At 37.4% G+C, this 27,673-nt stretch overlaps 1 protein-coding gene across 3 annotated transcripts; it reads left to right on the forward strand.

Annotated features, from left to right (window-relative positions):
• Positions 1-431: 431 nt before the first annotated feature.
• Positions 432-27,507, forward strand: LOC131157734 (histone acetyltransferase HAC1). Of its 3 annotated transcripts, XM_058112078.1 has the most exons (18): positions 474-907; positions 1,634-1,682; positions 5,674-5,948; positions 10,445-10,556; positions 10,810-11,116; positions 11,194-11,685; positions 11,811-13,651; positions 14,012-14,308; positions 14,398-14,676; positions 15,807-15,935; positions 16,235-16,435; positions 16,509-16,651; positions 16,761-17,076; positions 17,244-17,383; positions 24,899-24,977; positions 25,081-25,473; positions 26,304-26,521; positions 26,840-27,507. In XM_058112078.1, exons 3-18 carry the CDS (start codon positions 5,755-5,757, stop codon positions 26,952-26,954), a joined length of 5,256 nt encoding a protein of 1,751 aa, XP_057968061.1. In that variant the 5' UTR covers positions 474-907; positions 1,634-1,682; positions 5,674-5,754; the 3' UTR covers positions 26,955-27,507. The 3 variants fall into 3 exon arrangements, with proteins under 3 accessions (XP_057968063.1, XP_057968061.1, XP_057968062.1); XM_058112080.1 differs by lacking the exon at positions 1,634-1,682 and having other exon boundaries at positions 432-907; XM_058112079.1 differs by lacking the exons at positions 474-907; positions 1,634-1,682 and adding an exon at positions 1,726-1,745.
• Positions 27,508-27,673: the final 166 nt, after the last annotated feature.

Consider the following 27,673-nt stretch of genomic DNA (forward strand, 5'->3'; position numbering starts at 1 on the left):
TGTATTATGAATTTTCAATATTTGATAACTTTATGGGTAGAAAGTCTATTTATATATCTACTCATGTTATGTTTGTGAGTATTAAATTTAAATTTATATAGATTTGAACAAAATTTAATTAAATTTTATATTAAGTTTCCTTCAATTAAAATTTTTTTTATCCCTAAGCTCGAACAAATGTAATCAAACTCGAATTGGGTTTGGCTAGAGTTTAAATTCAGTTAAAAATTTAAAACAAGATCTAAAGAGCACAAAATGGGAGAAAAAAAAAAAAAAACACTAGCGAGATATTCGGACCAGAGATGCGGAGGAGGAGAGGAGGCTGCTTCTATGCTGCGCGTGTGGGTGCGTGCGTGTGATTAGATCGGATGTGAAAGATGAAATGTCGGGGCGGTTGAAATAAGACAGGGTTTAAGGAGTAATGTTAGAAAGTGTTGGGCTAAAAAGGAGCGAATGACAGGGGCGATTCCGTCATTTCGCAGGCTTTGGGTTATCGGTGACTGCGAACATCCCTTCCTGCCCCGTGCCGTTTACTCTCGTCATCCCCGTTCTCGTTCCAATTAATTTTTATTTTATTTTATTTTATTTTTTAGCAATTACTTCAGAGTCGAAAATCAAAAAAAAAAAAAAAACGAAAAATTAAAATCGCGTCCTCCCGAGGCCCCAATCTGAGAAACAGAAAAGCGACCCGATTTCTCCATCTTCTTCTTCCGTGCCTGCGTGCGTGAGCTAGTGCGTGTGAATTTCGCGCGTGGGTTTCCGCGGTGACGGACCTTCGCTCCTCTTTCTCTTGTCATCCATTGATTCTTGGTCGATGCCGTAACAGCATCGGAACTTCTCCTGCAATCCGAAAGCTCCGATCGGTATCTTCGAGCTCTTCCACTCTACCGATTGTCGATTTCATCAGGTTCGTCTCTTTAATTTAGGGCTTCTGTTGCACGATTTCTTCTTCGTTTAATTCATTGAAAAATTTAATGCCTCTTAGGGTTTTTTTTAGGGTTTTTTAAACTTTATTCCCAGTGCTTTCAATTAGTTATTGTTTTTCGAGCCTGTATCGCTATTTGGGGCTTTTCGCTTGTTGATTGAAAATTGTCCTACTTCGTCTGTAGTTCCATTTCGAGTTTATTGCAATTTGAATGTACTGAAATTTCTGATCGTTCTAACCCTTGGAACTTTCACTGGAGAACCAATTTTAGTTTTACCGGTAGTGGGAGGAACTCTATTCAATTGTTCGTTAAAAGCCCCCAAATCTTTGTTTTCTGGGCATTTTACTGTTGTTGTCGAGCTTTGTCCAACATGCTTCCGTTTGTTGCGCTTGCATTTTAAATTCCATGATGCATTTTGCTACTCATTACCAATAAAAGATGAAAAATTATATTTTGATTAATTCATTGGGTTCCATTTCCATGTCTTCGCTCCTTGGAGCATCGGTTTTGTATTTTGCAATCTCCAATTACAATATTTGGTAGTTAATGTAGTCATTTATGTGTCATGTTCAAATTGAATTAGTCCATTTAATTTTTCATAGCATTTGAAATAATTCATTGGACTTATGACGTCGTCTTCAATTATATCATTTGTTATCCTATAACTGCCATCTAACCGCAATAGATTTTTTTGATCTCTGTCGTAGATTGTCTGAAGTTCTAGTACTTGTTGGTCACTTGCCCCAGGCCAGGCAGGTATATTGAGAGCTATGCTTGCAATTATGCCGTTTGCATGCCTTCATTGGAGAGCAGTGTAAAGTTTCGTTTGCCTTTGTAGCCTTTAGTGTGACTGGCCAATCAGTGCTTCATTATATTGAATTTGATTTGGCAACTCAGAGGCTCAATATTGGAATGTCTTTTTGGCATTATTTTGGATAATGCATTTCTGTTTGATACATAGAGACATGAGCACTTTCCAATAAAGAGAGTTCATCTTGTTTTTCCCATTTGAAGAAAAAAGGAATTATAAGAATACTCAATAACTGCTGTTTGTCATGCAAATTATGAAAATTCTATGTCTAGATGATGTGTTTACTCTTAATGAAGTTACTGTTGTGATTGCCACAGCCGCCACTGTTATTACTGTTATAATATTGCTGCCATCATCTGCTGCATTGCCATTTTTTGCAAGTGCTGCAGTGATGACTACCACTATAGTACTGCCACTTCCATGGTCATTATTGCTTTGGGATTTTTTGTTCTTTTTTTGAGAATAAACAAGGAATTATTATAAACCAAACCTCAGCTTCAGAGCTTTTCTCAAAAGTCATTTGGTCAAGTTAGTTATCCATTTAGTATTAAAGTGATTTTCAATGAAAATAGTTTTTATGTTCAATTCTATTTTCAACAACACAATAGTTTGGATTGAGTCAATTTAGTTGTCATAATTGCACTTATTTTATCCTTCATTAGTTTTCAATTTAGGTAAGTTTGAAACTTCTAATCAGATGAAAATTTGTAACCTCAGAAGTGACACCTGGTGGAGTTGCCTAAAGAGGTCTGAAGAAGTCCATCAAGTGGTCATGAATCATGTAGTTAGTTGTCCTTTTGTTGCAAAGGCTGGGAGCCTGCAGTTAAACATGTGTGCATGATCTTGAATAATTGCTTAGGTGGTTGCAGTTGAATAAAGTTGTTGGGTTCGAACCAGTGATTGCTTGTGGAGACAAGCAGCAGATAGGTTTAATTTTGTAGACCAGAAATTGTGCATCTGTAAGATGAATTAGTTCAATGTGAGTTGAGAGATCTTAGAATGAAGAACACATCAAGGTGCTTATTTTCTATATGTATTAAAGTTATTTTAGAGCTGGTGAGTGTTTTTCTAATGCCCATTTGTGGACTCATTAGCGTTCTATAAAGTATGGACACACTGGATTATACATAGCAATGTATATGGAATACTTCAATTTAGTAATTTATTTTTCTGGTGGGTTACATGAGGGAACACTTCCTGCTGGACATTTAAATTTGTTAAGAGTTGTAAAATCCCCATTAGATTGATGAAGAAAAAGCCTTCTGCTCACCCCACCCCTCTGCCTCTCCTCCCTGTTCCTTCCCTCCCTCCCTCCCTCCCATCCAGTGCTTTAGTGAATGGATCTGATGGGTGCATAGATCATGTCTGTTTGTGGTTCCAGGGTAGAGCCTCTCTAAGGCAAAGCATTTGAAGCCCCAAAACCAGATTTGGTTCGAGAAACATGCTGGAAAGAAGTAATGATATTAAATAAGGCCATCTAGGGTGATGGTGGTTTGTGACTGCGTTCTATATGTGGTGGTTAAGCTTCTTGCACAGATCAGGATTCTGAGGGTCTGGCAGTGCATGGATTAGAGTTTCGGGGTTCCTTGGGGAAGGAGGCTATGAGTTTGGTAATTTCTCATCTATGAGGGTTGATGGCACATGATCTACATTAATCTATGTCTGATCAGGTAATTTCTTTGGGGATGTTGAAATTATGATGCTATGAGTGGGTGAACTGACAGTGGTGCTTGTTGGAAAATTCAGGAGAATCTTGGTGGGAGCTGGGAATTTTCAAAGCGGTCTTCAGATCTCAGTAGGCAGGCTAGTGATGGTAGTTAAAACTGTTAGGGCTTTGATTCAAAGAATCTCTCTTGGTATCGAGATATGTAACATTTCTGAGAAAGCAATGTGCTAAAACGTTTCTCAAGTGACTGAGATATTGGGGTTTCTGCATGTTAAATGTAAGCCTAATTTAGTTGGGGGTCTGGGGGCTAGATTTGTGATGGTGGTGATAGGATGTAAATTGAAAATTGCGTGATGTGACTGAGGGGAATGAGTTTGAGCTCAATTCTTGGTGCGACGACGGTTTGATTATTGCATGATATTCAAATTTCAAGACCATATAGTTATAATTAGGTTTTTTTTTAAAGGACGCTTCTCACGTGTTGTAAACTCCTACTATGGATTTGGATGCCATTTTTAATGCTAATGCATGGAGTTGGTGAGGATTTTTTTTTTTTTTGGGTTTTTTGGTAAGGCTTGGAGGGAACAAGAAAATGGTATTAAAAGGAATGGTCTTTTTCTAACACCTATCCAAAGTAGGATGTCATGAGAAGGACTTTGATACCCTAGAACTTTTGTACAGAATGGGCTTGGGTTTGATCTTTAACTAGTTGTGGAGTTCAAGACACAAGGTTTGATGGGGGTAAGAGTAAGAAGAGGGGGTGGAGAGATTTGGAAAAATTAAAATGCTTCATAAACTCTGAATGGGTAGGTATTTTGAACTTGTCCTGATTTTTTTTTAACTTTTCTTTGTCTTAGCCTCAAAGACTCCTTTTCCTCTGTTGCTTATACGCCCTCACTCTCTCCCTTCCTCAATATGTTTTCTTTGTAACAAAAAAAAAGGAGGAAAATCTGGATTGATGTAGTCTTTTATAGAATTGACTTCAGATACATTCACTCAAAACAATTCATACTTGGATTCAGTTCAAATTTTTCTGACTTTATGAGATAAAAAAGAAGAAGAAGAATTAGCTATGCATATACACCAGATATGCTTTCTTCAAACGTAAAACTTCTAAGAGCTTAATTTTATAAGATTTGAATATGTAAGAAATAAGAATATATCTGTGTGGAAAATTTTATTAAGGGCATCAAGGGTTGCCACCCAAAGACATACAAAAGTTGCCAATTTATGGAGACAATAAAATCAATGGCAGCTTGGATCTTCTATTTTTATTCTCTCCAAACCAACCACAAAATGGTATGAGGCATCTTTTGTTGAAATTTCTTTCTTACCCTAATTATTTGAATTTCTTTCGAAGCTCATAACTCATTCTTGACAAACTAGCTGCTACTCGTCTGATTCTCATCATTGCTAAAGCATGTTCCCACCAAATCTGATCCACTTGCAGTTATTCAGTAAATGATTCACAGATTCAGCTTCTTTTTTTTTGTATGAAAAGCAGAAGTCGACTGCAGAAGTTCCCCTTTCCTGTAGATTATCAAGAGTCAGAATCCTTTCTTACACTGCTTCCCATGTGATGTTGGAAACTTTGGGAGGTGCCAAAATCTTCCAGATGACTTTCTAGGGAACTAGCACCCTGCCATTCCACAATAGTCATTGCTACAAGTCTGTTAGTAGGTTCTAATGTCCAAAACCCACTTCTCGTATTCTTCCATGTTGCTGTATCTAAGAATATTTGTCGTGAGAAGCAAGGAAGTTTCAAAATTGAGCAAACAATAGGGCAATGCTTGTTGAAACCAGAGGTAAATTGAAGTGATGAGTAACTCCCCCCCCCCCCCCCCCAAAGAAAAAAAAAGGAAACCTTTTTGAAACTCATCGTGTCCATCAGGAATGATTTCAAGTGCTAAAAGCATTTGCTTTGTTGTATTTTCAATGTCTGAAGTACTCTGTTGAGTTTCTGTGTATTTCAAGGATAAAATAATGTATTTCTGTTATTCTTTGCAAATTTTAAATTTTGTAAACTGTCTATGTAACTTTAGAATTATTGTTGAATTAATTCTCCTTTCTACAGTCAATATAGTTTGTCTGCACAAAAACTTGAAGAATAAAGACAGTTTAGTGCCCCTTACAACATTTTCTCTTTCAGTATACCTGCCAGCTCTCTTTGTATGATTTTTTTTTAAAAAAATCCAGCTCTCTTTGTATGATTAAAAAAAAAAAAATTAACTCCATGAATAGCATGAGAAGATGAGGATTCATCATTGCAGGTCAGTCAGAAATGGTGTTACTTCTAGGTGCTGGCATTGTGAAATAATGCGCTATGCACTGCTGTTTTAGAAGCATACAGGATGAATGTGCAGGCACATATGTCGGGACAGATCTCAGGGCAGGTGCCTAATCAAGCTGGCACTCAGTTGCCTGGACTATCCCAGCAGAATGGAAATGCTCTTCCTGTCCAGATGCAAACTTTAGGCACTCACCGTAATACTGGTACCATGGAGCCTGAGCTCGTGAAAGCACGAAAATTCATGCAAGAAAAGATGTAAGAAATTCAGCTACTTAACATTAACATGCGGATTTGAGGTTATTGCTGGATTTTTCTTTGAAAAATAAATTTTTTTTTTTTAAAATTTTTTATGCTTGAAATGATTTTATGTTAATTATAGTGTTTTTATATGCAAGTCTGTCAAAGAGACAAAAATTACTTAGAAACTGAGTACCAAAATTGGCAGTTTAATATGACTTTGCGTGGCTGTTGTTTAATCTGCTTTTGAATGCTTAGTGACTGAGTATTTAACTTTCTTACATGCATCTGGATTTGGAGTTGTTTTTGGTAGATGCTTGGATATCTGTGACGTCATTGTTTTATTTAAGCATGTCGTGTTACGCATGGCTGTGCCCTTCAAACTTTCTACAGAAATGGAAAAAGTGAAAATTTTTTCCTAGTTTCATGGCCATTAAGGAGGAGAGTACATAAAATGCTCACTGCCTGGTAATGAATGTCTGTACTGCCACTTTTGCTATATATGAGATGCAGTATTTTTTTTGGTTTCTATTTGTGTCGACTCAAACTCCTTTCTTTTGGAAAAACCTTCAATAAATTGATCAAACTAAGAAGGACACTACAGTAAATGATTTGAGAGGGAATGTTGATGTTTTGATTAAAGACCTATCTTGGAAATAGATCTCTCCCTCTATTTATAATACAAATAAAATATCCTTCTGACAATAATGCCTTTACTAACTCTCACTAATCAACATACTAACAAACTTAATAATAACACTAAAAGACATAAATAAACTTTTAACGCTCCCCCTCAAGCTGGAGCATAAATATCATATGCATCTAGCTTGTTACAAATAAATTTAACACAAGCACACCACCGCCAAAGCTTTGGTAAACAAATCAGCAAGATGCATATCACACTTCACATAAGCAGTGGTAATGAGCTTCTGCGCAAGTTTCTCCTGAACAAAATGGCAATCAACTTCAATGTGTTTTGTTCGCTCATGAAAGATCGGGTTGGAGGCAATATGAAGAGCAGCTTGATTATCTCACATCAACTTCATAGGCTGAGAATGTGAAAATCCCTGTTCTTCCAACATGTTCTTCAACCAAACAAGTTCACAAGTAGTGTGATGAGCTGTAGCTCTATATTTAGATTCAGCACTTGACCTAGCCACCACAGTTTGTTTCTTACTTTTCCAGGAAACCAAATTACCACCAACCAAGATATAGTACCTAGTTGTAGATCTTCAGTCGGAAGGTGATCCAACCCAATTTGCATTTGTATATCCATGAATATGAATGTGACCTTGATCACGATATAAAAGACCTCTCCTAGGTGCACCTTTGAGATATATCTTCTGGCGGAGGGCAATCCAACCCAATTTGCATCTGTATATCTATGAATATAAGGGTGACCCTAATCACGATATAAAAGACTTCTCCAAAGTGCACCTTTGAGATATCTCAAGGTGCAAATTACTGCGTCGCAATGACTTTTCCTTGGAGAATCTATAGATTGACTCACAACAGTTGTTGCAAAAGATAAATTCGGCCAAGTGACTATGAGATAATTCTACTTTCGAACAAGTGTTCGGTATTGTCTAGGATTAGGCAACAAATCACCCATATTCGACATTGACTTGCTGTTAAGGATCCATGGATGTATCAACCAGTTTGGATCCCAACTATCCAGTTTCATCCAACAGATCAAGAACATACTTCCTCTGTGAAAAACTAGTTCCCATCGAGATTTAGATACTATACCCAAGAAGCATTCCAAAGGTTCCAAATCTTTGGTTTGAAACTTAGTTTGTAGAAAAAGTTTGAGACTCTGAATCTGAATACCTTTATCACCATCACCTGTAGTAACAATATCATCCACATACAAAACAAGAAGGATCCTACCCGATGAAGTATGATGATAAAACACAAAATGATCCACTGCACACCGTCGAAGACTAAACTCAAGCACTACAACACCAAAACAACCAAACCTTTATCACCATCACCTGTAGTAACAATATCATCCACATACAAAACAAGAAGGATCCTACCCGATGAAGTATGATGATAAAACACAAAATGATCGATTGCACACTGTCGAAGACTAAACTCAAGCACTACAACACTAAAACAACCAAACCATGCTCTGGGAGACTGTTTTAAGCCATATGGTGCCTTCTTGAGCCGACCACTAAGCTTGACCCCCCTAAGCAACAAGCTTGGGTGGTTGCTCCATAGAGACCTCCTCCTCAAGATCACCATGCAAGAAGGCATTCTTTATATCTAACTAATGTAGAGGCTAATGACTAGTGGTAGCCAAGGAGATGAACAGACTTATTGATGTAAGTTTGGCAACTGGAGAAAAAGTGTCAGAATAATCCAAACTATACACCTGAGTATGCCCCTTAGCAACAAGACGATCTTCAAATGAGCCACAGAACCATCAGGGTTGATTTTGACAACGTATATTGAGCGACGACAACCAACCACAAACTTGTCAAGTGGAAGAGATACCAAGTCCCAAGTGCCATTGTCCTGTAAAGTAGTCATCTCTTCAACCATAGCATTCCTCTACCAGAGCGGGCTAAGGCTTTTGAAACAGATTTAGGAAGGGCAATAGATGACAAAGTAGTAACAAAATAATAATAGGAGGGTGATAACAAATCATAACAATATAATTGGAAATGGGATGTTGGGTACGTGTGCATTTACCTTTCTGAACAGCAATGGGAGGATCAACATTGTGGGAAATACGATCATCAGACAAGGAAATCAAAGGCGTGGTAGTTGAAGCTAGAGGGGACTCTCTTCCTTGGAGTTGTTGTCGTGAATGTACCTGCAAATTAGGATGATCGAGACGATGATAAGGACTCGAACTATTTGGAGACTCAGATGATTGATTGGGCAAGGACAACAAACTAGAATCTGGAAGATTAGATAGAGGAAAAGACTCATTGAGCTCAGAAGCACTCAGGGACTGGGAGTTGTAAGGTGTAGACTCAAAGAAGGTAACATCTGTAGAAACAAAGAGGCAATGCAGCATAGGACTATAACAACGATATTCCTTTTGGGTATATGTCTAGCCCAGAAAGACACATTTTATAGCACGAAGTTCCAACTTATCCACCCTAGGAGTTAGTTGATGAACAAAAGACACACACCCAAATATACAAGTAGGGAGAGAGAATAAAGGTGAATTAGGAAAGAGTATGGAGTGGAGAATTTTACTACTAAGAATAGAGGATGACATCCTATTGATCAGATAGCAAGCTTTAAGTGCAGGTACAACACCACTCAAAAACACTTTATGTACATGCATTTGATAAAGTAAGGTGTGAGTGATTTCAAGGATATGTCTATTTTTCCTCCTTGCAAACCCATTTTGTTGAGTCTGGGTATAGGATGATTGATGGGAAGGTGTTTTCCGGCGATGGCGGAGTATGATAGGGTTTAGGTTGGATTGTGCTTTCATATCATGTTGAGATTTTGATTAAATATTTATAATACAAATCAAATACATTTTAATGACAATAATACCCTTACTAATTCTCACTATTTAACATACTAACAAACTTAATAATAATACTAAAGGACATAAATAACCTCGAACAGGGAATAAACCCACTTTTGATTAAATGTAGATTTGAAACAAGATGCTCTCATTAGCCATAACCTATCTCTCCCACCCCCCCCCCCCCCCGCGCGCGCGCGCGCGCGCCAAAAACAACATATATAACTGAATATATACATGCAACACTCACATTTGTGTCTATTTGAATGTATTTACTTACATAAGCATATGGCATATGATGAATTTTAGGTTTATAACAATTATATAACATTATATATCTAGGTAAATTCACAATACATTGGTTAATCTATTGTAAATTTAGCTAAATTACCTGTAATCTATTTATTATCGTTATGATTTTTTTTTTTTAATAGTAATTAGTAAAAGAATTCATTAATGAGAGCGAGAAAGATGTACACATTTTTGGAGACAAGGCATCTTAAAAGAATTTAAAGCAATTATATAATAGTGCATCCCTCCAATCCCTTTGCAAATCAGACAAAAAGATTCTCCAAATCACCCCCAAAGCAGATGCCCGAAAAGAATTTGGCTCTTTATATGGAGAACCTTATATGGAATTAAGTGGGTTAATTAAACATTAAAATACCCTATTTGTGCTTTTTAAAATTTTATGGAGATTTCACTTCCTACACTGTTCTATTTGCTCTTATTGATAATAGAAAATGAATGGACATATTATGGATAATTATATCTGAAACTTGTGTGATTTTGTGGCTTGTGCAGTTTTATTCTTCTGTATCATCTATAATATAGTTAAATGTGTGATATTATGTGGGCCATCCTGCAATTTTTTTTTTTTTGGTAACATGTACTTGAGCTAAATTCCTATAAAATAAATTGTTTACTATGTACCTGAGGTCCTGGGTGCCTATCCTTTATCTTGTTTGAAGTCATCTACTATTGAAGATTTCTGAGACTTAAATTTCCTTTACAGATACGAGTTTGTGATGCAGCGGCAGCCGAATACTAATGATATAGCACAAAAAAAGATATTTGATATTGTTAGACGCTTAGAGGAAGGTCTTTTTAAATCTGCCGTCACAAAGGTTTATTATGCTTCTCTTTAATTTTTGTATCTTAACTTAGTTGATTCCGTGTCCTTTTAGTGGTGAATGCTGCTCCAGTAATAAAATAAAATAGAAAATTATCTTTTTATGCCCTAATTATCAGAAAAAAATATTATTTTTTCCCTAGGCTGCTGGATAAGTTGGGCTTTGCATATTTAAATTGTTCTTTAGAGTATCTAATGTTTTAATATGATGGTTAATTATTAATATGTTTAGATTTTGGTTATGTTAGGATGAGTATGTGAATTTGGAGACTTTGGAGAGCCGCTTGCATGTTTTGATTCAGCGCCTAACTCAAAACCCGCAGTTTCCGCAACTTGTTAATTCATCCTCTTTCATTGGAACAATGATACCTACACCTGGTATGTCGCATGGTGGAAACTCTAACTTGATGGTTACATCGTCTGTGGATACTTCCATGATTGCTGCCAGTGGCTGTAATAGCATAGCACCTTCAAATGTCAACACAGGAAACTTGTTGTCCACTGGTAATGGGCCTTCTGTCAGCATCCACGGTGGTTCCTTCAGTGCGTCTGATGGTAATTTCAACTCTTTGTTTTGACGTTGCTATAACCATTCCTTTTTCTTCCTGGTTTGACAGAAGCTATCTTTGCAGGGACTCTATCTAACGGATATCAGCAGCCACCTTCAAATTTTTCTATAAGTTCTTCAGGAAACAATATGATGTCATCAACGAGTGTGCAAAGGATCACTAGCCAAATGATTCCTACTCCTGGATTTAATAGTAATAATAATCAGTCATACATGAATTTGGAAGCTTCTAATAATGGTAGTGGTTTTCCCAGTGTGGAATCATCTATGATATCACAGTCGCAGCAGCAAAAGCAGCATGCTGGCGGTCAAAACAGCCGTATATTGCATAACCTTGGGAGCCAAATGGGTAGTGGGATTAGATCGGGGTTGTTGCAGAAACCTTATGGATTCTCAAATGGGGCTGCAAATGGTGGTCTAGCGATGGTTGGGAGTAATTTACAACTGGTGAATGGACCTACCACGTCTGAGGGTTATCTGTCTGCATCACAGTACGGTAATTCTCCAAAACCTTTGCAGCAGCAGTTTGATCAACATCAGCGACCACTAATGCAGGGTAATTCTTTCCCTCCCGCTCTCCCATATATGCTCTTGCTTGTGCATGTGTGTCTTGGTTTATATTGGGAGCTCTGATACATAATATTTCTTAAAAAACCTAACGTTCAACAATTCATTTGGCAGGTGATGGGTATGGGATGAGCTCTACTGATCCTTCTGGCTCTGGGAATTTCTATGCCCCTGTAACATCTGTTGGATCAATGATGAACACTCAGAATTTGAATCCAGTAAGCTTTCAGGCTATGTCGAAGACACACACTCAAATGATAACCAATCATTCAAATCTGCAGAATACACAACAGGTTGCACATGTGAAGTCTCAGCCAATCGAACTATCAGAAAAGATGAATTTTGGATCACCATTATCATCAAAGGAGAACCTCTTACATTCTCATCAACAGCAGCAATTTCAGCAGCAGCCGCATCAGTTTCAACAACAGCAGCAATTTGGTCAGCATAATCGCCAACATAAGCAGCCGCATCATTTTATGAAGAGTGATGCTTTTGGTCAGTCAAAGCTGGCATCAGATTTAGGCAGTCATGTAAAGCCTGAGCATGTAATGGAGCGCCATAGTGAAGTTTTGCCATCACATGTTTCTGAACAGTTCCAACTTACTGAGTTGCAGAATCAATTCCAGCAAAATTCTGCTGAAAAACATGCTCGTGGTTCTCAGATGTTCTCTCTTCCATCTGGTCAACAGGACATATGCTCATCACTCTCTCAAAATTCACAGCAAATGCAACAGATGTTGCATCCACCCCAGTTGGTGACAGAAGCTCAAAATAGTTTTAGCTGCCTTTCTGTTGGAGCACAATCAGAATCTGTAGCACAAGGTCAGTGGGGTTCTCAATCACAAAATATGTCTCTTGTGACAGGAAACTTGTCAAATGAGCAGCATGTACAGGAGGACTTTCGTCACAGGATAACTGTGCAGGATGAAGCTCAGAGGAACAATTTTTCTTCTGAGGGATCTATAATTGGTCAAACTGTTGCATCTAGAGGCACGGCAGAGCCCCTGAGTTTGAGAGGTGCCACTTGTAGTTCTGGAATAACAAATCGTGAAAGACAATTTAAGAATCAACAGCGGTGGCTTTTGTTCTTGCGTCATGCCCGCCGTTGTGGATCTCCAGAAGGGAAATGTGAAGAGGCTCATTGCATTCATGCTCAGAAGCTGTGGAAGCACATGGAAAGATGTAATATAACTCATTGCCCATATCCTCGCTGTCATCATACCAAGCTCTTGCTTAATCATTACAAGCGTTGCCGAGACCCAGGGTGCCCTGTTTGTGTTCCTGTCAGGAATTTTTTACAGGAAAAATTTAAGAAGCGTACTTCAGATTCTAATTCTAGATTGCCAAGTTCAGTCAGTGCATCATGCAAAACCTATGATGCTGGAGACACTTCAGTTAGATTGATTTCAAAGTCTAGTCCATCTGTTGTAGAAACTTCGGATGACCTACAACCCTCAGTGAAACGCTTGAAGACAGAGCAGCACTTCCAATCACTCATCCCTGAGGGTGAAAGTTCTGCAGTATCCATTCCTGCAATTGCTGAACCCCGTATTTCCCATGATGGACAGCCCCATGAATATCAGCGTGGTGATGTTTGTGGGCCGATAAAATCTGAATTTACTGAAGTGAATGTGGAAGTACCTGTTATTTCCAGTCAAGGGAGTCCAAATATTAGTGAGATGAGGAATGATAATATGGATGATCTTTACAACCAAAAACCTGATGGTGAACATATTGTATTTAATGAGTCTGCTGCTTTTCCTAAACAAGAGAGCATTAAACTTGAGAAGGACGTTGATCAGGCTATGCAGGAAAATGTTGTGGTGCCTCCTGAACAGGCTGCGGGTACCAAATCTGGAAAGCCAAAAATAAAGGGAGTTTCATTGACTGAACTATTCACTCCGGAACAAATTAGGGAGCATATTATGGGTCTCAGGCAGTGGGTTGGCCAGGTCAGTTTATGAATCTATTTTTGTTGTGATTCTTTTAAGGTGGTAAGTCATATTGTTCTTCGATCGTTGAAAGCTAAATGGTTATGTGCAAGATGCCTTAGGTGCATCTTGGAAATTGACAAATATCCATAATAAATGTGTAACTGAAGTCAAAGACATTTTGTCATAGTGCTACATTTCTGGCTTATAGGTCATATGGTTCATGGGGATTCTATTGTTGCATAATTTTAACTTCTTATTTTACCTTTTAACACTGTAAAAATATAACGGAGACTATATATTATTTATTCTGATCAATTGATATTGTTAGTTTCTCTTTTTTGTTGAATGTAAAATTTATTCCATCCTTCCTACCTACAGAGTAAAGCTAAGGCAGAAAAGAATCAAGCAATGGAGCACGCAATGAGTGAGAACTCTTGTCAGTTGTGTGCTGTTGAGAAGCTTACTTTTGAGCCACCTCCTATATATTGTACACCATGCGGTGCCCGGATCAAGCGAAATGCTATGTATTATACTGTGGGAACTGGTGATACAAGGCACTATTTCTGCATTCCATGCTATAATGAGGCTCGTAGTGACACTATTCTGGTTGATGGAACTGCTGTTCTAAAGGCAAGGCTGGAAAAGAAGAAAAATGATGAGGAGACGGAAGAATGGGTACAATTCATATGTTCTTTTTTGTCTGTTACTTGATGTATGATGGTTCAATGATTTTTATGGTATTATTGTTTTTTCCTGATGTGCAGTGGGTACAGTGTGACAAATGTGAAGCTTGGCAACATCAAATTTGTGCCTTATTCAATGGCCGAAGGAATGATGGCGGACAAGCTGAATACACTTGCCCTAGATGCTATATAACTGAGATTGAAAGAGGAGAGCGTTCGCCCTTACCACAGAGTGCTGTTCTTGGGGCAAAAGATTTGCCTAGAACACTCCTTAGCGACCACATAGAGCAACGGTTATTTAGAAAATTGAAGCTGGAAAGACAAGAGAGGGCAAAATTCCAAGGGAAAAGTTTTGATGAGGTGATTTATAAGACATTCTTGTTATGTTATTAGGAAAATGTTCAAAGATTTCAGGTTGATTTTGAAGATTAGGGATTTTATCTGCTGAAAGTTCGGGGTGTGTAGCGAATCTGTGATGCATTATTAACAAATGCAGAACAAGTTTCAATTGGAAAAGAAAAAAAAAAAACTTCGGAATATATTTATTAGTCTCTTAAGAAGCTAAAGGAGGTTCATATATAATATTTTCCAAATTATAGAATAATTTTAAAAGATCATTCCAAAAAAACTGGGTTGAAGCTTTTTGTGTTAAAATAGTGGAAGGCAACAGAAAAGCTTGGATTAGTTTTTTAAGGTTTCTGATATGAGCTGTTCCTGCATAACTAGCTTAGTTAATTTGTTTTTTTCTCTACTACATTTCTGCACTGCTTTGCTGAGTAATAATCATTTCTCGTTAAGTACTGAAATGGTGTCTGACACATCATTTATTTTGATTTATTTCTCTTGAGTTGAGCATCTTTATTTTAATCATGTAGTAGCCTTCTGTAGGTAATGTAGGTAATTGCTTTAAAGTTAATTTGCAAAGCCCATTTTTGTTTTAATTGGAACAATATGCAGCATGCTTTATAGCTTTTAGTGAAATGTGAAATGGTTGAACTTGAGCATTTGCTTTTTTAATTGGAAAATTTTTCTATCTTCTGTATAATTTGGTTACTTACAATATATTTGTTTTCTACTTTATTTCTGCACATCTTTGCTGGATAGTAATTGTTTTTCCTTTGAACTGTTGAAATTGTTTCTTGACCAACCCAGCCTCAGTTTAGTTTGATTTATTTCTCTTGAGTCAAGAAGCTCATCTCCTTAACTCTTTATATTCTTCTTCAATCATGGATTAGTCTACTCTAGGTAATTGTTTTAAAGATAATTTGTGAAACCCCAATTTTGATTTTAATAAAGTCAAAATGCTGTATATGCTCTAGGACATGTCGCTAGTGAAATGTGAGATGGTTGAACTTGAACATTTGCATGTCTTGTTTCCCAACAGAGTATCTATCATTGCATTGTTTGTATGATATTTTTAGGTTATTTATCATCCATTATTTATTATTCTCATTTATTTTAATGTTTTAAAATTTCATTGATCTTGCCAGGTTCCTGGAGCAGAAGCACTTGTTGTAAGAGTTGTCTCGTCAGTTGACAAGAAATTGGAAGTGAAGCAAAGGTTTCTAGAGATTTTTCAGGAAGAGAACTACCCAACGGAATTCCCATATAAATCCAAGGTATGCAGTGAACTTTAAGTTTGATTTGACAATAACGACAACAACAAAGCCTTAAAGTCCTACTAGGTGGGGTCAGCCACATGAATCCTTTTCTGTCAAAATTGGTAAGGATTCATATCATGGAGATCTGACAAGCTTTATGCTGGCTGTCAGCTAAGGAACACAACCCTCTCCCTTTACCCAGGCATGATCCTTTAAGTTTGATTTGACAGTAACTTTAAATTCTAGTGCAGCATATTTGTTTGGAAAGTTACAATGTTATTGATGTTGACTTTTGAACTAACAATTGTTTTGTTTAGGTAATATTATTGTTTCAGAAGATTGAAGGTGTAGAAGTATGCCTTTTTGGCATGTATGTTCAAGAATTTGGATCAGAGTGCCAGTTTCCAAATCAACGCCGTGTTTATCTCTCATATCTGGATTCTGTGAAGTACTTCAGGCCTGAGATTAAAACAGTAACCGGAGAAGCTCTCCGCACATTTGTTTACCATGAAATTCTGGTGAGGCTCAGATTTCCTGCATGCTCTTCTTTAACATTGAGCTATTGGCTTGTCTGACATTTGCTTCTTCCAGATTGGATATCTTGAGTACTGCAAGAAACGGGGTTTCACGAGTTGCTATATATGGGCTTGCCCTCCGTTGAAGGGTGAAGATTATATTTTATATTGCCACCCAGAGATTCAGAAAACACCAAAATCTGATAAACTCAGGGAATGGTAAGCCTAAGAGGCTTTAAGAAATAGATTTTGTACATCTCCCTGTTAAATATTGTGCAATAATACCTAACATTTCTCATTGGTGTGGCATGGTTATCTTCTTTTTCAGGTACTTATCAATGTTGAGAAAAGCTGAAAAAGAAAGTATCGTAGTTGATCTTATTAATCTATACGACCATTTCTTTGTTTCAACTGGTGAATGTAAGGCCAAGGTAACTGCAGCTAGGCTACCATATTTTGATGGTGACTACTGGCCTGGTGCTGCAGAGGATATGATTTATCAGCTTCGTCAAGAAGAAGATGGCAGGAAACAAAATAAGAAAGGATCAACTAAGAAGACCACCATAACAAAAAGGGCTCTAAAAGCCTCTGGTCAGTCTGATCTATCTGGCAACGCATCGAAGGATTTGCTGCTAATGCATAAAGTAATTTTCCTAGGCTTTTGATTTGTGCCTTTTCTTTTCAATTTGTTTTAGTAATTATTTGAGTATGTGAGAGAATGTGCAATTCTTGCTAAAATTATTGGAGTTTTGTTATTTATCAGATTGTAAATTTTTCAAATATTTCTAATCTCACTTCTCTCTCTCCACAGCTTGGTGAGACCATTTCCCCGATGAAGGAAGATTTTATAATGGTCCATTTACAGCGTGCATGCAGTCACTGTTGTCATCTACTGGTGTCTGGAAATCATTGGGTTTGCAAACAATGCAAAAATTTTCAACTTTGTGACAAGTAAGAATGTGAAATTTTTACTTATATTATTGTTCTGTTGGGCAATTCATTTTCTTTGCTTTTACTTTCTATGTTTCATGCCATTTCATTTCATGAATTGTGAATTTGCTTAATGTTGTGAAGCTAGTTGAAAGGAATATTGGGAAAATATCTTATGCACTGAAAGCAGAAAAAAAGACAAGGAATGATATGTAGAAAATTTGGTTTAAAAATATTATATGAACTTAGCTAATGTTAAAATTTGGAGATTTGGGAAAAAAATTCTTTAAAAAAATATTATAGTAATGGTACTTATATTTAGAAAAGGAAACAGAGCATCATGATCTCACAAATTTAATGACTTTTCGAGCTTCTTTTCAGGAACTAACCAAAGAAAAGAAAAATTTGACTGGTTGGATAAAACTGACAGTATATTTTCTCTTCTGTGCTGATGAATTTTTCAGATCTTAGATGCTTTAAAGATGGTAAACTTCACCCTCAAGGCAAAATTTTCCCATGACTTTTAAATCTTATTTCCAGCTGTCTTTCCTATATGAAAAATAAGAAGACAGATAAAAGACATAAGATTTTCTGCATAATGGGAGGATTAAGAAGGCATTTATATTAATTAACCTTAAAAGAAAATGATGTTGCTCTCATTCCAAACTTGTGTTTTTGTATGTTGAGGTCTATGCGTGTGTGTTAATGTCAATATCTTTAGAGATCTTGAAGAAAGGTTCATGTACGATAGTGATTAGAGTGTTTTTAATGAAATGTTCTCTTCTTGATGATTATAAATAGGTAAAAAAATGAATAAAAGAGACGAGTAGAAAAAAAATGCTGTTGGAAGAGTTTTAAATGGTACAGATTGTATCCTGTCAGCAGGACTGTGAGAGTTGTGTTTATATGGTCTTAGCCATGAAATGCAAATCAGGATTCTGCAAACTCCAATAAGAGCATTGAATGAGGTGTTCAGAGTTTTATTGTCTTAAGTTGCTTATGAGGCTTTGATTGAGTGAGGAAGGCTTGATAATCTTTTATTCACAGTTTTGAACATGCGCCCATGATATGGTCCCATTGAGAATCTCGATTCTGGTATTGAAGAGACATGTTTAATACCTCGAAAATGTAGGCTTTATTTTTTGAGGCCCATTCTTGTATGCTGTGCATTGCTTTATCCATGCTCAAAAATACAGTTGGGTGCCAAGATAATTGCTGATGCCTATCAAGTTGGGCCCCATAAATTAAGTGCTATAAATGGGCAATGATTGATCTTGACCAGTAAGAGACTGTTGCTCAGCACATTACTAAGATGTGTTAATGAAGTTAATTCTTGTTAGCTTGTCATCCTAAGCTGGATGGAAATAGGAAGAGGTTATATTGCTTCACGTGGTGGGCAGGCTGCTTTTTATCTGCTTGGTGATCTTTAGATATGTTGTCTTTGAAAGCTTGAAACAGAAAATGCCAGTTATATTGTTAATCATCCTAATTTTATACATGGATTTGGTGAATAACTACCTCAATTTGGTTTACACTATTAGGATGATTGACAATATTAAATTGATTTAATTTAGTTTTATACCATAGAGAATAGTTATTGCTAATTCTGTAAAATTGGCTGACAAGGAGACGATTTGTGGCATTACTGGGATGGAACGTTAAAGTCTATCTTGCTTGCTGAATTGGTTCTCCTATTTTTTGGTTATTAAGTGAAGCAATTTTACTTTGAATTTATTAATTATAATTGAAGCGACCTACAGTGAATTGATGCATCTGATTTCAGAAAAATGCATAGACAAATTTGGGATACAAATACTTCTTCATATGTTCTTATGAGTTTCCAGTTATAATACAAACTTATGAGGGTGTTTAGGGGCAATGTGTATGGTTGAGGAGTTAGTTTTACTAATTAATTAAAGCTCTGTTTGTAGAGTTGCCCATTGATTTATCGAACTTTTTTGTTTTGTTTTTTGTGGTGGTGGGGGCGGTTTGAGGGGGTTGGTTTAACAAACTTTGTTATGGATTTCGAAGGTTACCTGATCCTGTTTTAGGGCGAAGCTTTGGCAATGGGTTTCTATTTTTGGCCAGTACATGGGGCCTGCAATATTGAGTAATGTTCTAATTAAGACTCAGTGTCTTTTGAGGTTTGCCTTGTGCCACAGTGCATTCTTGCATTCCGTGACATTTGCAAGAGGGCAGCCTTGGAGGGGAATGATGAGCATACATTCAAGTGGTTTCCTCAAAATCAAGGGGAGTATAATTTTTCTGACCCATTGATAGTTCCTCTTGCTAGAGCAATACTGGTATGGAAAGCTTATTATGGGGAAACACCTGGTGAGCATCCCACCATCCCCTATGTCATGATGGGAACTAAGTGAGCTCTCCGAGTAGAGTTTGGGGACAGGCTCTTGACATCCTTGAGGATCTGTAGGACACTATGGAATATGGTGATACGTACCACTCTCAATGTAGAGATTGGAGCTGTAGGACACTATGCAATATGGTGTTACGTATGACACTATGGAATATGGATCCATAGTTTTTCATTTATCTGGATTAGTATGGATGCACTGGACTTGGTGTAGTCTTGTCACCACACAAGCATGCCTTTGCCAAATGTTTGATAGTTAAAGGTGATATGATTCTTTTGGCCATGGGATTTTGCTGCCTTGTGATGGAGTGAGTGGGGTGAAGTTGGGTTAATATTGTTGGTATCAAATATATTGTTGAAACTCGAGGAGTGACATTAAGGGGGATGATCAATAGGCTTTTGGGTGTGTATGGTCACTTTGTCCCTTTTATATGTGTTCAAGGTTGTTAGAATCGGGATTCTAAGTGGGATCGTTGGAGGGATCTGCAGGATCCAATCGTAGAATCAGATCGAGAATCAGAAGATTCTACTTTCAATGTAAAATAAATATTAAAGACTTATATATGTGGAACTTTATGACAAGTCTTAAGACTAAAATCTTGGTTAGTAACTTAAAGTATAAAAAGTTAAAAGTACGATGAAAATTCAAACAATAAAAAGAAGAAAAATAAGAGCAAGAAAAGGAGAAGGAGGAGAAAAACAGTGCTCAATATTGAGTCTTTTCAAGAAGCAAATCTGTTTCAAAGCATGCCTCTGTAGCTCCGCTGGGCCTGCTGGCTTGGTTCTTTCCTTGGCTGCTACTGATCAAACAAGAACTCTGTGTTGAAGAGGACTGACGTGTTCTTGTCGAACACCAAAGAAGGAAGAGGACTGAGGACTGAGGACTGAGTTCTTGTTGAACCCCAAGAACTCTGATTGTTGAGCACCAAAGAACTGTTGATCAAACAGCAAGACTGCTAGCTGCTGCTGATCAAACACCAGTAACCAGATGGAGAGCTCTCTGCTGTCAAATAGGAGATAAATTCGGGTGCTGGGTTGCTGAATTTCAATGAGAAGAGGACTGAGGTGTTGAACTCTTGGGAAGTCAGGTGTAGATTCTGCTGAATCTGTTCATTGATGGGAGACTGGGAGCCATTTCGCCCCAGTTTTAGAAGACTTTGGACAACTTAAACCTTTTGGGGCCTTTGGGCAAATAGAAACATGTATTGAAGTAGGATCTGTGCGATTCTACTTGTGATTCTACGATACCGATTTTTTTACGATTCTACTTGATAAATTTTTTTTGTGACTTTTTGGATCGTTTGGCTGAGCTATGTCTTTGATATACTATTATAAGGGAATCAGGATGCTTGAGATTACCCGATATATCCCTGGTACATGGATAAAGGTTTATTTTTTGGGAATTAGGATGTTTGAAAATATCCTATGCTTGTGAGGTGGCTATTGACACCATGCTATTGGATTATCATATTTTGTTGGCAGTTGAGTTTAGAGATGTGATGAACATATGTTCTTGCGGTGTCCTTAGTCCATAGTTAGAGATGGTATTCATAGATCCATGGAAATGGACAATTGCCAGAGCATGTGCAAATGTGTTCATTAAATTTCAGAGAATTTGTATTCCATAGAGGAGGTGAGATTCTTGGATCTATGAGAAGCAGGAAATCGTGAAAGCATTTATTTAACTAACCGCAACCTATGAGTGTGGCTCAGGGATGGTCAGTGTTGGTTGGAAATCTACCCGATTGTGACTAGGGATCACGAATGTTGCTTAGAGGATTGTTGGAACAACATGAGGTCCCTATGAGTTGGATTCTTGTGGGAGTTTGTTTTTAACCCCAAAACATTGAGGAGTTGACAAATTAGTGCTTGTCTGCTTGGTGGCCCAATTTTGTGTGGGGCCCAATGGAGCCATGTGAGCCCACAAGACTGTGTGGGGCCCACTTGGGTCTTGAACTCGGACTTGCTTCGGCATCTCTACTCGGGTCTTTCTCACACTGAAAAGTCTTCAAAAAAAGTCTTCAAATAATCCATTCAAAATCTACAAACAATTATGAACCGATGTGGACATCAAGGGTCGTCCACGTGTCAGCATATTAGCAAAGGAAATGTGGACATCGGGAGGCTGTCCACGTGTCACAACATCTGAAAATGACATAGGTAGGTTATGCTGATCCCCATCAACCACCCATTAACCCCTTTCTTCTCCTCTTCTCTACGTCTTTCTTTCTCTATTCTGTTCTCTTAATCTATTTCTGTTCTGCTTTCAATTCTGTTCTATTCATTTAGTTTCTCCCTTCCTCTGTCCTCTTTCTTATCTTTTCTTCATTCCCTCACTCCTGTATCTCTTGGATTATGATTTCTTGTTCTCTGCCCTGAAATTTCAATCCAAAAAAATAAAAAAATTGAAGAGCAGTTCTGAACTTTTTAAAAATTCCATTCATGTCCCAATTTTTGAATACCCCATTCCTGGAAGATTTCGCGACACCTCCCACACCATCATAATCAGAACCCCCAAACCCCTTCCCCTAAATTTTGTAGCTGTGACCACTGGAGCGCCTGCACGCACTGGCCAAACATTCTCCAGTTGCTGACCCCTTCAAAATCTAACCTTGCAGCAGTTGTTTTGACACACTACTACAACCATTCGACTCAACGCCCTTCAATTTACCACCTTTCAGAAAATCATCACTGGATGTCACCAGCAGTGCACACCATGCACTCGCAATCTACAAATAAAGAACTGCCAGAATATTCTTCTGCTGCCAGAATTTTGAGAAATTGCTCCAGTTATTTTGTGTTTTCTCCATGATATTTTGGCCTGCAACGAGATATTTTGATTGTGGATCTGATATTTTGCAAGTAAGCATGATAATTTGATATGAAAAGCGAGAAATTGTTGCTGCCAGCATAAAAAATAAGGATTTATTGCTGCATTTTGTGAATTTTCCAGTGTTTTAAAAGGCTCAATCGAGGCTCGCCTTGAGGCAAAGCATGCTTAAAACGCCTCGAGGCTCAATCTAAAATACCAAATTCCAAAAAGGCTAACGCATTACATGTTGAGGCTTACGCATTTTTACAAAAAACACGCCTTTTGCGCATTTTTAGTTGAGGCTTACACATTTTGGGTGTGTGATTCTTAAGTTAGAATTGGTTAGAAAATTTTAACTACATGTTTGTACCAAAGGAATGTCATAATATGAGTTTATTTTTAAAACTCTTGAACCTCAACCTTTCCAAAATAACTGGACTTGCATCTTACGTCATGAAAATAGTTTGAAGTTTGTAATGGTATAGCAATCTCTTGTCATAATATGAGTTTATTTTTAAAACTCTTGAACCTCAACCTTTCCAAAATAACTGGACTTGCATCTTACGTCATGAAAATAGTTTGAACTTTGTAATGGTATAGCAATCTCTTGTCATGATTTATGTCATGTATTCAAGTTAGCAATTTTTGAATGGCCAACAAGTATTTTGTAAAGTACATCTAGTTTTTCTTTTTTACATTATATTTGTGATTTTCTTAACTTTTACTTTATTTTAAATATATATAATTTATTTAACAATTTTTTATCTTAGAAAACAATTCTCAAAAGGCTTACGCCCTAACGCCTTAAGGCTTACGCCTCGCCTTTTGAGGGTTAAAATGCCTCACCTTACGCCTTCGCCTTTTAAAACATTGGAATTTTCAAAGTGAATTTGTTTCATTTCAGCACGACGCTTAAGATTGAAGGTGAATTGAAGATAATTCAAATTTGAGTCTTTTTTGTGGTTTGCATAAACAGATTGAAGATTGTTAGAAATTTGTGTTAAGGACATTTGTTTCTGTATGGATATGTATAAATTCAACAACATGGTGACGAATTATTGGAATAAGGAACACCACTCATCATACTTTGGGCACAAATGCAAGCTTTTTCACACCTTTCTCAAATGTGGAGAAAAAGTTTGCAAAATCATATCATTGATGGAAGATGTCCTATCAATGTGGTTCTTATGAAGGGGGCACTAGCATGCAACTTCATCTAGAACCTCGCCCAGAGCCTTATGAGATATCTTGGGTTGATAACTCTACTTTACATATTTGTGAAAGATGTTTGGTTCCTATCCAAATGGGTGACTATTTTTATAATGTTTGGTGTGATGTCATATCCATGAATATTGGCCATGTACTCTTTGGTTCTCCATGGTTAAATGATTTGGATGTAGTCAAGGACATGAGAACATACATTTTCACTATAACGATAAGAAAATTGAAGCCTGCTTTACAAACCAACCAAGACAAAGAATCAGTTGAAGTTACTCAACTTGAAGACACAAGAAGCAAGGGAACACGTGTTTGAAGACATTTGAAGTCTTTCAAAACATTCCTATTGTTTAGTTTGTCATTCCAGACATGTTCATTGATGCCAATTCTCAATTCATGTCTATAGTGCTGCCAATGGAACGCAGCTGCTTGTATCACTCAAGTGCCGTCTTTTGAAGAGCCTAAGTCTGCTTCTTACTTCTGATCCTCCCCCACTTCAAAATTTGAGGCCAAATTTTTTGTGACTAGGGGAGATTTGATGTAGGACTAGAAGCAAGATCTTGGGAGGATTTTTGTTGAGATTAATGGACAAGAATTGGACAAGGGGTGGTTGTGTTCAATTAATTAGTTTCTCATGTATGTTTCGTTTAATTAGCTTAGGATTATGTGTATTTGGGGGCTGTTTGTAATATCTTTGTAATTTAAGAAGGGGGGGGGGGGGGTTGTAATTTCATCCAGTTTTAGGGGTATATGTGTAATTTCATGTATTAGAGGCTTTCTTATAAAGAGTGTGCAATCCATGTAGAAGTTGATTGATGAATTTGAATTGAGAAGCTAATGCGTGATTCCTCCCTTGTATCTCCTCTCTTCCCTCTTCCTCCTCTCTCTTCTCTTACACTTCTCATGGCTGCAGGTCATTGATGCTGTTCCACATCACATTTGTTACTCAGGGTCCACCAATTCATGGGATGATTGTTAGTGTACTATGATAATGGGCTTAGATTGAATAGGATATGTCCTTTCCAAATTAAAAAAGAAAAATGAAAGTTGCTTCCCTGTATTAGTATTACAGTATCCTGTTTTGTTCTTTCTGTGACCTTGTTGGGTTCTGATATTTGTTATTATTCCATCGCAGGTGCTATGATGCAGAACAGAAGCTGGAAGAGAGAGAAAGACATCCTATCAATCAGAGGGACATGCACATACTATATCCGGTAAGAAGTTCAGTTCATGATTTATTATTATTTTTTTTCAAGTAAATGGTTCTTATTACCTGCTGCTCATTTGACATAAAAATGGGATGGTCAAACTCTGCAGGTTGAAATAAAGGATGTACCAGCTGATACCAAGGATAAAGATGAGATCCTTGAGAGTGAATTCTTTGACACCAGACAGGCATTTCTGAGTCTCTGCCAAGGGAATCATTACCAGTACGATACACTACGCCGTGCTAAACATTCCTCAATGATGGTCCTTTACCATCTTCATAACCCGACAGCTCCAGCCTTTGTGACAACATGCAATATATGTCATCTTGACATTGAAGCTGGTCAAGGATGGCGTTGTGAAACATGTCCTGATTATGATGTATGCAATGCTTGTTATCAAAAGGATGGGGGTATGGATCATCCTCATAAGTTGACAAATCATCCGTCTATAGCGGATCGTGATGCACAGAATAAAGAAGCTAGACAAATGCGAGTTGTACAGGTATATATATATATATATATATTTCTTTCATTAAAAAAAAATAATATTATCAAAAGGAGAGGTAGAAAAATACTATGGTGAGAAGGTTCAGCCAAAAGACTGCACATGAAACACACACCCACACACGCACACACATAACTGAAAAATGATGAACAAAAATATTGCTGAAGTAGGTGGAGATTTCCTTCAAAAATTTGAGGTCATGGAAAACTAGGAAATGGAGAGGCTTGTTGGCAACATTGTTTTTCCAAAAAAAACTTAATTTGAACAACTATTATTGGAAATTTTACTAGCATTAAAGCTGTTATTTATTTATTTTTTATTTTTTATTAAAAAAATTCATTATTCAGCCCCCCCTCCTCTTTAACTTAGCCCTGGTCTACCTTTGCCCATTCCCAGCCCCTTAATGCCTTCCTCCATTTGGATTCCCTATCAAATGGATAACTGAAGCGAGAGTAGTTTTGCCTTATCCCAATGTCTTTCAAATGTTCCTTTGTTTGATCTTAATTTGAGTTTAAAACAATACTTGGTCTATTATTTAGTTAGATATTGATTAATGAAAGCTGCACTTTAAGAAATAGGAGGGAGCTTATAGGTTCAGTTTCACCTCTGTATGGAATGGTCTTTCTTGTATGGTGCATGTATTTTTGTCAAGTGTCAACGGCCCCTCCCCCTCCCACACTGAATATGCATTTATTCTATAGTTTTTAATGCTCGCTTTTTGCTGCTTATTTGACCATACAAGGGGGAACTAGAGAAAGTTGCATTCTCTAGCAGGAAAATCAGTGTTCAATTTGTGCCTAACATAATTTGGTCATGTAATATTGCAGCTTAGGAAAATGCTGGACCTTCTGGTGCATGCATCTCAATGCCGTTCACCACATTGTCAATACCCGAATTGCCGTAAGGTGAAAGGACTTTTTCGTCATGGAATACAGTGCAAAACACGTGCATCTGGAGGTTGTGTTCTCTGTAAAAAAATGTGGTACCTCCTTCAACTTCATGCTCGGGCTTGCAAAGAATCTGAATGCCACGTGCCAAGATGCAGGTCTGTACATTGAACTTTTTGTCAATTTCTTGTATTCATGTGTTTGTTTGTTTAGGTCTTCCTTATCATGGCAAGTCTTTGTGAGAAATAAATTCGATGAGAAGAAAAAATGTGTTAAAGAGACCCTCCTGTACCAACCCAATTGCTCAGATACCCTTTTTAGGCTTTTAGGGTCTTTCTTAGTGCAAGATCCCTCTTACTAACTGGAATCAAAGAATTAGTAGATCGCTATGGTCTCACTGTTTTTTTATTTTTTCCAAATTTATTTATTAGGATTATATTGTAATTTGTATAAATTATATATCTTTATGCGTTCAGAGATCTGAATGAGCATTTGAGGAGGCTGCAGCAGCAGTCGGACTCCAGGCGAAGGGCTGCTGTGATGGAGATGATGAGACAGCGAGCTGCAGAGGTTGCTGGCAATGCTGGATGAGCGATATGCGTACCCTGTAAATATTAATGTTTTGAAGAGCTTCCAGATAAGAGGGGGCTGTTTATGGTTTTCACCTACTCTGTTGAGAAATTGTTTGGTTCCAGACAGTGATGGCAGAATGGGCAGGAGAGGAGAGGAGAGGAGAGCTTGGGAAAGGGCAGCAAATGTTCAATAATCGCCTGGTAGGGAACGATTCTTTCATTCGTATCTTCTAGGACAGAATTCTCCCTGAAGGAAGCGAGTTAAGTTCATTGACCACAGCTGCCCCTCATCCTCGACAAATGCTAACCTCGCCGCTGCTTGAAGCAGGTGGACTTGATGGGCCTCTGCCCGTTGCCTGATCTGGCGAATTCTTTGATTTTATCGTCTTGTATTAAATCCAATGTCTGTCATCACTTGGTGGCGAGTGTACTATAATTGTTCTAATCTGTCTAAAATGTTTCTCACGAAGGAATCTGGGAGGCAGGCCCCTATTTTTAGTTTTGTTTTTTTATTTATCTTTTTTTTTTTTTTTTAAAATTTTATTTTAATATTCATCTTATTATTATTTTTTTTCTTTTTCTTTGTAGAATGCCTTTTAGTCAAAGATGGGGGAAAAAAAGAAAAAGAAAAATAAGTAGCCCTCTCTTCAGGACGCAGCAATGTTCATATGGTATCTGATAGTTGATTCTCTAGAATCCTGCAAGAATTGCTAACCCACCTTTTTTTTGTTGTGTTTT

The sequence above is a fragment of the Malania oleifera genome, chromosome 6, assembly GCF_029873635.1.
Source record: "Malania oleifera isolate guangnan ecotype guangnan chromosome 6, ASM2987363v1, whole genome shotgun sequence".
Taxonomy (NCBI): domain Eukaryota; kingdom Viridiplantae; phylum Streptophyta; class Magnoliopsida; order Santalales; family Ximeniaceae; genus Malania; species Malania oleifera.